Source organism: Dermacentor silvarum, unplaced genomic scaffold (genome assembly GCF_013339745.2).
Source record: "Dermacentor silvarum isolate Dsil-2018 unplaced genomic scaffold, BIME_Dsil_1.4 Seq99, whole genome shotgun sequence".
Taxonomy (NCBI): domain Eukaryota; kingdom Metazoa; phylum Arthropoda; class Arachnida; order Ixodida; family Ixodidae; genus Dermacentor; species Dermacentor silvarum.
Genome location: NW_023607064.1, coordinates 10310 through 20928, shown reverse-complemented (window position 1 = coordinate 20928; position 10619 = coordinate 10310). Strand labels below are relative to the sequence as shown.

The window sequence follows — 10619 nt, the reverse complement described above, 5'->3', positions numbered from 1 at the left end:
CTGTTCTTTGCGCTCTAAAATTACCAAAATTCTGGCGAATCAATCAGTCAAGACGATAAAAGCCTAGTCAGAGAAACGTTCGTGTTTCAAGAATATAGCATCTATCTAGCATATCGAAGAATCAATATGGACAACCATATACTAACTCCGATGACAACGACGACGGCGAAAACTCACCAGGAGTGTCCGAATAATTGATATCGCAATGAAGAAAAATGTTTCTGCCACGTCCGACTTCAACAGTAGTGCTGGGCAACAAGGAGATAGTGAGAGAGAGAGAGAGAGAGAGAGAGAGAGAGAGAGAGAGAGAGAGAGAGGAGAGAGAGAGAGAAAACACTTTAGAGCAGGAAAGGTGATTAGGATGTCGAGGCCCTCAGTCTGCAGGGGCTAAATTTTAGGGTTTTCCAGCGCGTCGCCGATGAGGACCGCAAGGTACGCTCTTTGTCAAGAGCATACGAACTACGTTGCTTCCGACCACATGGCTAGTTGCAGGCTGTTTAAGAATGTTCCCGTAATATGCCATAAGTTCCAGCGGTCCGCAGAAGGAAAAGAACTCGCGTACTCAGCATACAGAGGTCTGGTGTGTCAGGAGCGCCACATAAACTACATCATACAACAGAACGACATACGTACATGGTGAAGGCGCGCAGTGGCCTTATACTTTTGAGAAAAGCTGTACCTTTGGTCTTGGAATGAAGCGGTTGTGGTCAGCCACTCGGCAGTGGGCTTAGAGCTGAGGGATCGGGAGGTGGATAGAGAATGTGGTGTGCGGAAGCAGTGCCATAAAATCTGAGGCGCATTGCACGGCTAGCCGCCACAGTAGCGGGTCTTACGTGCTGTTGCGGCTCGGGTAGCGTTAATGCAAAGTTGTTTTGTATATACCCATTTTGAACGTGAAGAGACAACTTCGCAGATCTAGATTGTCGGAAACCGCGCTGTGTATGGGCAAGGGGCTATCGCATCTCATTCCTCGCGGGCTCATTCGACCAAGTGTTTCACTCAAGAGAGAGAGAGAGAGAGAGAGAGAGAGAGATAGAGAGACAGGTAGGGAGAGAGAGAGGGAAGTCATAAGGGAAAGGCAGTGAGGTTAACCAGGCTGATTCCGGTAGGCTAGCCCGCACTGGGGAAAGGGGATTGAAAGATGAGAATGAAGAGAGACGTTCACAATTTGCACTGGTATACACACAATCAAGCGTTCATCGCTGAGTCAATAATAAGTGATCACATAGGCTGGTGCATTTCAAGAAGTGCAGCGGCGCTTTTGTGGCTTTGTACATAGCAGACGCACGAGGCCACGGTCCCAAGAACTTCCTCTTGTGTGAAAGGACTGTCATGTAAGTCCCCTAAAGCTGCCCGAAGGTAAATCATCTCATCTTCGTATGTTGGGCTGTCACACAGGAGACGTTTGATCGTTTCTTCAACACCGCATGTGCTGCAGTTGGCACTGTCCGCCATTCCATTTAGGATTGAGTAGGCGTTCGTGAAAGATACTCATAGTCGCAGGTGGCACAGCAACGTTTGATCTCGTCGAGTAAAACCGGGTAAAAGTTGTAATTTCATATGTGGTTCAATGGCGCCGGTTGGTGAACTATGGTGTATTCCATTTTCTTGGAGTGATAACATGGGAAAGGCCACTGAGATGTCACGCTGTATCCGTTCTCGACAATGGTTTGATGTGTTTTCACGTTCTCCATGTGCCTCGCGGGCAGCTTTGTCGGCACTTTCATTGCCGGTGATGTTGTAGTGCCCAGGTAGCCACTGAAATACTATATCGTGGCGTCTGCCCATCGCTTCATGGTATAGTGTAATCTCACCTCTGCCACCAATTGTTCGTGTGGGCCGCGACGCAGAGCCGATAAGAGTGAAGCAGGGCTGCCTTTGAGTCACAGGATATAGCCCAGTGATTAGGTGACTGTTGATGCACATAAAGCACATAACGCTCGTCAGGGACCAATGGTACTGTGACGTGACGTTTGCCGCGCATTTTATTGACAACAAAGCGCACTTTGCAGAGGGACATCAAATGAACGAAGGAGCAGTCTCAAATACGTTATTAAAAAAAAAAAAAAAAAAAAACAAGGTTTGCGTAGCTTGCACTGGAGGCGTAATGCTAAAGAGACAGCGGAGCTGATGGGCACCTAGCTAGTCCTGGCTTTTGGGCTAGGCTAAGCACTACCAAGGCATCCCCAGCATTTTCTGGAATATATTGAGTATTGATTGATTATCGATTAGCTATTGATTGGCTATCGATTGGCTATCCCAAGGTATCGGCCACGTATTTGGGTTAGGCTAAGCACTACCAAGTCATCCCCAGCATTTTTCCGAATTTATTGATTCTTGATTGATTATCGATTAGAAATTAATTGAATATAGATGAATGACTAAGCTTAAATAGTCCCAACCATGCTTAGCTAGACTTACCCAGGCTCAGCTTCGCTAGTTCACAGGGGTATGTGCCATTGCGCTTGGACCCTTTCTGCACGCCGCCAGGATCGGCCCACATTTTCTGTTTACGCGTCACGGACTTACGGCCGGCTTAAACAGCTCCGCTGTTAATATCTGAACATTGCTAAGGTTAGTTGCTACTAATTATTTTCGCTCCACGCCGGATGGGAAGCCAAAAACAGAAGATGGTCCCCGCAAGATTTACGCCTATAGGGTTCCTGCAGCTATCTCTGACTATATTGCCAGGAGCAAAAAGGAATGAACCGGGGCCAAACGCCTCAAATAGGTTGTCAAATGTTTCGAAAGATGAGCCTCTTCTTTGTCAAAGGCAGCTTTGTCATCCTTAGAGGGTTTGTTTTAAGTGGCTAATTAAGTGACACCATGAGCCATCTCTGGCGATGGCGGCAATGCTAAAGATTGTGCTGGCAATTCTCCAGCGCTTATTGCTTTCTTCGTAATTCTTCGCATTCTGGGGCCGGCATCAGTGAATGCACGTGACATCACTCCTCAAATAACGTAAAACAGCCACACTAAAGTTGTTGATGAAGATAGGTTCAGCTGTAAAACTTCGGCTCAGCCTATCTGAGGCACATAACGATGGTTCGTAACTTGTTACTTACAGTGTTTCTGTGTATCGGCCTCTCCATATTCACTTTGGTTGCTTACCCAGTAATAACATTTTGTTACGCTTTGGTTAATTTACATCAAATCAGTTCAGCAAGAAACATGTGTCCGATTTCCCCTGCGCTGCCCCCGGTGCCGAAGCTGGAGAACCGTACAGCCTTGGTGACCGGAGCTGGAAGTGGCATCGGACGCTCTGTGTGCGAGGCTCTTGCAGCGGACGGAGCCCGGGTGGTGGCCGCCGACTGCAACCAGGACGCTGCCTACGGGACCGTGTCCAGGCTTTATGGGGGTGAGAAAGGCGAGGAGGCCAACTGCGTTAGCCACTAGTGTCGCAAAAGTTTGTTTCTGCAGTCTATAGAAAGACGGTAACTTCATCTTCACCAAAAATTTTGATCTTTCCGCCTCTTTGTCGACTGCTATCTTACCCGCTCGCCATTTAGTTGTTTATCAGTTATTCATAGCTTGAGACTCATTCACTTTTCGGGAGCGGAAATTTAAAATACCGCACCGCTCGAAGTTAACACGACCAAAAACTGTGTTTTTCTACATATAGACACTAATTTACTAAATTGTTTAATATAAATTATTACGGATTTTCTATTTGGTAGAATCTTGCTTGTTCAGACCGGTTGATACGCACGTGAGAAATTGAAAAGGAGTACCCAAAGAAAGAACTGAAGCGAAACACCTCTAGTGATTCTTGTGGGTAGTTTGCGCCTGTTGTCTGCTTTCCAATTTCGCTGCTCTCAGAGCAGCCCGTGTTATGCGATGCTAGAGCGAGGCGCACGTTTATAGTTTTATAACTACGACTGTGCAGCTGAGTAATTCACCGATTTATCGGTAAATATGGAATAAATATTTTAACCGCTCAATTGGTTCAAGTCTCGTTTGATAGATAAGCTATAAACATATCCTCTTAAAAAATACTGCGTGCATACTTGTTAGGCAATGTTTCAGCGTTGGTTTATCCAGTCTTCAATCGTTGGAAGAGTGGATGAGGGCTCTTGAAAAAGCCGTGACAGCGTTCATTCCTAACATATGTTTATTCAGACACGTATAGACCACCATCATCATGCGTCACAAGCTATGAGGTGTGCAGCGTAGCTAGAGAGTGTATGTTTGAGTACAAGCAGACAAGGAGACGAGTACAAGCTGTCTTTACAAGAAACAAGCTGTAACAAGCTGTTTCTTTACAAGAAACACGCGGCTTATAGGAGCATATCTATTTCGTTCGCGAGGGGCTGAAGACAAATGTAGCTTTGCCCCAAGCACCTGGTTATTGCGAAAAATCAGTATAGTCGTTGTCACAAACGAAGTTGTGGATCACTGGGACCACGCGTTTTGCTCAAACAGTGACATCTGGATTATTGGCCATCCATTGCTCGTACATCTCGGCACACATGGGCGCAGTCAGTTGTCAAGATAACGTGTGACATTCGGGCTCATCGCATTGCTGTTTCGCATAGAGGTATTCGGCGCGTCCCACGAAGCTATCAGTGTCGCGAGTGAACGAATTCATAGAAATGGATAAAGCCAGTGACCCAAATGGTCTACTTTCAGGGGAAAGTTGAGAGCAGAAATATACGTGACCTCATCAAAGACGCATAATGTTTGTCTCGCGTTGAATGCAGCCCCACGATTACATGCCACAGAGACGTTGTTAGGCTATGCTTTTCAGACAACAAAGTAGACCATTACTGCCATCAGTCAATCACGAAATGACAACATCGATACGTTTAAAAACGATTGCGAATTTCCGCCTGTAATAAGGTTGAAATTGTGGCATGCTAGGTGTATCACTTACACAAGACAGACTTACCAAAATGCACAATACGAACAACAAACAAACAACCAAACAACAAACAAACAAACAAACAAACAAACAAACAAACAAACAAACAAACAACAACAACAACAAACAAACAAACAACAAACAACAAAACAAACAAACAAACAAACAAACAAACAAACAAACAAACAAACAAACAAACAACAAACAAACAAACAACAAACAAACAAACAAACAAACAAACAAACAAACAAACAAACAAACAAACAACAACAAACAAACAAACAAACAAACAAAACAAACAAACAAACAAACAAACAACAAACAAACAAACAAACAAACAAACAAACAAACAACAAACAAACAAACAAACAAACAACAAACAAACAAACAAACAAACAAACAAACAAACAAACAAACAACTGCTATACCGCTCTATTCCAAGCAGTGACCAAGGGTGGCCAGACCATAACGACAGTACGCAGATCGCCGTGATAGTGAACGTTTTATTGCTTGATCCTGGCCTTTTTATAGCGGCGGCTCGGGAAAGGGAAATCACGTGCGGTGATGTCACGATACAAAGATTGCGAGTTAACAACGTCAGGCTATAACACAAACAAAGAAACATAAAAGAGTTCCAATTTTTGGGGAATCATAAGCGCCTATGCCACATTGGCATGTCTTGCATATATGATCCGCAGTAGGCTGAATACCTCCCAATAGGCGGCCCCCAAAGCCACAATCAACTTCTTTGCAAAAAGAGTATTTCACCATAGTACACAATAAGTGATAGGGGCAAAAATTAGATGCAGCATGATGTATCGTAACCTCGTGATCACATCCTGCAGACGCTATTACCGCTACATACAGAATACGTGCGTATCATCGCGGCAGTGCCTTTGAGGCGGAGTTAAAAGATACGAAGTGCATTGGTTGCGATGCAGTGTTCAACAGGCATATACGATGGCGTCTCATGCTTGTGCCTCACGCTAGCCAGTGTTGCTTGAAACTTGGCCATTAACTACCTATATTTCAACATGACGGCCTCAAAGGAATTTGCGCTGTGAGGAAGAAGTTGATGTACATCTTTTACAGCGAAGCTGTATATGGCTACCCCGGCAAATTTTCTGCGTCCGTGCGTGTACACCGTCGCGTCGACAAAGAAAAATTTTAGACTCCAGAGCTAGTGTAATAATGAGTTTCCACGTAACAGAATTACATTTACTCGTATGTTCAAATTACAGTCCGATGCTATCATGTTTGCAGGTTGTGTGTAAGTCGTACTTTACAAATTGTGACGCACTTTACTTTGAGAAATTGAATTTGTTCAATAACGCACTCGCGCCGGGCGGAGGGTCTACTAGAATGAGGATATATGCTGCACTCCGGCACACCTGCGTGCGCGCGTGATGAACGTGTGCACACGATGTTTCGTTCCTAGATGAATGGACGCTCTGTCCGTTGTATCGGTCAGCGCAGAGTGTGCTGCGACCGTAATCGACATCAGGGCAAGACTGTTAAAAAAAAATCATCGCCCAAGCACTCCATACAGATGGTTAACCAGCGAAACTGAAACCTGCGGCCTCGGTGTTTATCACTGGGTTAATCGCGATGGTTCATTAAAGTCTTTCTCAATTATCGGTTACGTCTTTGTGTTTCTTAATGAGGTTACACACACGTTCGGCTGCGATGGAGAGAACGACGTCACTGACAGTATATATGCCCGCAGTCCGCCGTTGTCACATTGCCGCTTGCGATTCTTCAAAAATAAATTGCTTCAAAATTAAATGTGTCCGTCCCGTAAGACAATGAATGGCTCATACCCCCTTAAGCAATGGCTTATGCCACCGTAAATGCGGCCTCTCCATTACGACGACCGAAGAGAAGTGAAATTCTACGCTGGAATGACGAGTGGCAACGGAGCAAGCTGTGGAAGAAGTCGACGACGACGAACGCGGGAGCAGCGGCATGAGCGCGTTCGCGCGGTTCGCGCCGAGGGGCGCCAACAAGCCAGCTGTGGAAGAAGACGACGACGCTCGAGCCCTTGCTGATGATGATAGTTTTCGGCGTACAGGACGAATCGGCTAGCGACACACAGCTGCGCTGTAAAATTACAGTGACGCTCACTTCGTGAACGCGGTTTACGCGCAAGCGTATGGACGCCGCGAACGTGCACAGCGTCATCGAAGCACCAACGGAAAGGGAGCGACCGAGGTCGTGGACCCTACATTAACGAGGGGGTCTAGTCCACAATAGAGTGACTGTATATCCTCCCTACGGGAGCAGAGTTGCGTATAGGTCCGCCGTCTTGCCCACCGACGCATCCGTGTTAAGCAGAAAAGCCACTCCTCTTGAATGCTGGATACGGCGCGGCTCAGCTGCCGAGTGTGCTTGCTCCTTCATTCCGCCAAGGCCAGGTGGCGCGGCGGGCGGCAATGCAGGCCATAGAATCTCTATGATGGAGGCGCAGCCGTGAAGTTAGCTTTCCCTCAAAAGGATGCTTTTTGCGCATGTGACCAGATTTGGCGAATAGGGGCGCGAGCGGCGCGTTCAATCAGGTGCGCAACTCTGCTCCCCAAGGGTAGCATACGTCGTATACAGCAACTATAGTCGGCAACAGCTTCGCTGTACATACACTTTCACAGGGTGGAATGGAGGTGGAAGTTTTTTGAAAAGGGTTTTTAACATTCTGAAATGTATTTCATTTCCACAGGAGCTGGGCGACACGTGGCCTTGCAGGTCGACGTCAGTAGCGAGGCATCAGTTAAGTCCCTCTTCAGTCGTATACGAGACTCGCCGGGCCTGCCAGCAGTGAGCATCGTTGTTTGTTGCGCCGGAGTCAAGAACATTGACAGCCTCGTCGACACGAAGCCCGAGGCCTTCGACCGAGTTATGTCCATTAATCTAAAGGTACACCGTAGTTGTCAACCCATTAGTCATGCGCAATACGCCTTATCTCTGGACTAGACACTCTGCACAGCACTTGACTTGCTAGAGCGATTCATAAAATGAAAGTACGAATGAACAGCGAGTATTAGCAAGCAGTCGAGGCCCTCTCAGCCATCTTTATTTGAACTATCCGTTACCTCGTGTCAGCCGATTCATAGAACGGGTATTGTAACAATAAATAACGATATTAATCAAAACCAACAACAAGGGAGAGCTTGCTTGAAGGAAGACAGAGGAGTAGGCCAAACCTTGCGCATTCCGGTTTGCTACTCTATCTGCACTGGAGAAGTTGAGAAAGGGTAATAAAAGATGGTATGAGGGACGACGATGACTTGGTAGAGGTATGCATAACGGTGGGTGGTACAGAACTATAAGTAATGGCATGCAGCAATAAAACTCGTCAAGCAATAAACCTCGTCAAGCAAAAATTCGTCAAGCAACAAAACTCCGACGGAATTCTCTATTTATTCGTTACGGAGATATCAGTTTCGACAAAAAAGAAGAAAAATTCACGATTACGATACTCCCTAATGCGAAATTGTACGTGTATACGTGTGAAACCTTGAAACTGTATACGTGTTTTCATTTTGCGATATATTGGCTGGCGCGGACAATCGTGCGGCACGTTGCGAACGGAGCGAAGTGTGGCGCGACTGCTTCGCTTATCGGGGAGATCGCGAGACGCAGCGCGTGGGTGACGTGTGGTCGCGATTTGCAGCGGCCGCCGCAGACAGACCTCGGCTCATGCAGTGCTTTGTTTCCATTTATGGTATCGGTGGCGTCATCGGTGAACAGACGACGTGCGCTACTCTGGCGCCATCTCGTAGCCATCGTCGCCACAGAGCCCGTCTTGCTCGGCACTACGCTTTTCTTCTCACGCTTTCGCCCCCCATACCCTATTACTCCACTTTCCTATAATTTTTTTTGTTACGAGGATGCCTGAGGAACGACGCCATCGCTTGCCGCAGGAACGTGTGTATAAGAGCTGAGCTCCAAAATGAAATAGCCTTTAAGCAGTTTTAATGGACAGTATCTGGTCTTTTACAATGCTCGCACGCAATTACCAGTCATATTTAAATTAATAACTAATCCGTGCGCGATTTTGTGCGCAGGGCACGTTCTTGACGGTGCAAGCAGCAGCCAGCGAGATGCTATCTCGGGGCGTGCGGAACGGTGCCGTGGTGACGGTGTCCAGCATCGTGGCTCGGACGGGTTTGAGCCGACAGTGCGCCTATGCCGCGTCTAAGGCAGCCGTCGTGGCCTTCACGAAGACGGCGGCGCTCGAGCTGGCGCCGCACGGCATCCGCTGCAACGTGGTGCTGCCGGGCTTCACCTGACACCGCCATGACAGCCGACGTGAACGACAAGGACCGCGCCCACGTGGCCGCCTGCACGCCCCTCGGCAGGGCAGCCCGACCCGAGGAGATTGCCAGAACCATCCGGTTTCTGTGCGACGAGGCGGAGAGCTCATTCGTTACTGGAGCAGCCCTCGATGTCACTGGTGGTCTTCACATGTGACAGTGAGAATTGTGGAATGTTTGGTGACCGACACTGAAAGAACTTTCGCTACGACGACGTCGCACTTGTAGCACCGCAGGGACAACTTATTTTGAAAATGCAGTTGAAAATGTAGTTTTCATGTGACTTTAGGCCAAAAACACAGGCTATGTGCCTTCCAACTATTGTCTCTATCGCAGACACATTTCTACTTAACCACCGACTTTGGAAGGGGAAACAATTTCTGTAGCTCTGATTTCGGGAAAATTGGGCAGACAGGCCGGTGTTTCAACAATAGAGTACGCGAGCACCGAATGGCTGTGTGCAGCAATATAGGCGGTCACATGGGTTGCCATTGCAAAAGAGGCGGGTGCAAGCCACAACTGGAAAAAAGCAAAATTCCTGAAGCGAGCCACAGATAAAACAGAGAGAGAGAGAGAGATTATAGAAAGGAAGGAAGGAAGGAAAGAGTGGAGAAGGAAAAGAAGGAAAGGCAGGGAGGTTAACCAGTTTAGCAGCACCGGTTTACTACCCTACACATGGGAGCGGGATGGGGGGGAATGAAAGATGGGGAGGAGAGAGAGCGAGAACATAGCACAGCACACATATCGTCAGTCACAGTCCGTCACTCTTGCGTGGTACGTGACATCACTGTCACAGCCGCTTGTCCAAGCCCGTTTCTTATAAAAACCTAAGCAGTCCCTTCGTCGCCTTCAGCTGCGATGTCTTCTGTCAACGACATGTGAGAATTGTTTCAGCTGACATTGGTTCATTGTCAAGGTGCGCTAGAACGGACGCCAGGGACTGCCTCGGAACATTATATTCAGGACAGTCGCATAGAATGTGTTCTAGCGTCTCCTCGCAAAGACAGGCATTGCAAAAAGCGTTGTCGGCCATTCCAATGAGAAATGAATAATATTTCGTGAATACCACCCCTAGCCATAAGCGATAAAGCATAGTGGCCTCTCTTCGGCGGAGTCCTAGTTGGTATACAGCAATTCACCTTGAGCATGTGGTTGGACTTACTACAAACGCTTTCCTCATGGCCTTCAAAAGATTTTGTGCAAGACGTGGAACACCGCGAATACTACATAACTAAAGCGAAGCATAAATGCATCAGTACACCGTCACTGTTACTGCTTGATAAGGAGACAACATCTTTAGATAGTTTCTTTAGCCTATTGTAACAATGCAATATCGCAGAGATTGAATTCCTGTTAAGTTTTCTTAGAACTTTTGCTAAAGCTAGGGTATAAATATTGCTCGGACGCTCAAAATAAACAGAAGTCAGCACTCATCTGTGTTTCTTCGTGTT

General features: G+C 47.0%; 1 protein-coding gene across 1 annotated transcript; it reads left to right on the top strand.

Annotated features, from left to right (window-relative positions):
• Positions 1-3145: 3145 nt before the first annotated feature.
• On the top strand, positions 3146-9723 carry LOC119435889 ((3R)-3-hydroxyacyl-CoA dehydrogenase). The gene is made up of 3 exons (XM_037702587.2): positions 3146-3358; positions 7572-7768; positions 8920-9723. The coding sequence occupies exons 1-3, from the start codon at positions 3172-3174 to the stop codon at positions 9142-9144; spliced, it is 609 nt and encodes a 202-aa protein (XP_037558515.1). The 5' UTR covers positions 3146-3171; the 3' UTR covers positions 9145-9723.
• Positions 9724-10619: the final 896 nt, after the last annotated feature.

Coding starts and splice junctions, on each gene's coding strand:
- LOC119435889 (XM_037702587.2), top strand. CDS start 3,172: ATGTGTCCGATTTCCCCTGCGCTGCCCCCGGTGCCGAAGCTGGAGAAC. Junction 3,359..7,571: donor CGTGTCCAGGCTTTATGGGG/GTGAGAAAGGCG, acceptor TCATTTCCACAG/GAGCTGGGCGACACGTGGCC. Junction 7,769..8,919: donor TTATGTCCATTAATCTAAAG/GTACACCGTAGT, acceptor TTTTGTGCGCAG/GGCACGTTCTTGACGGTGCA.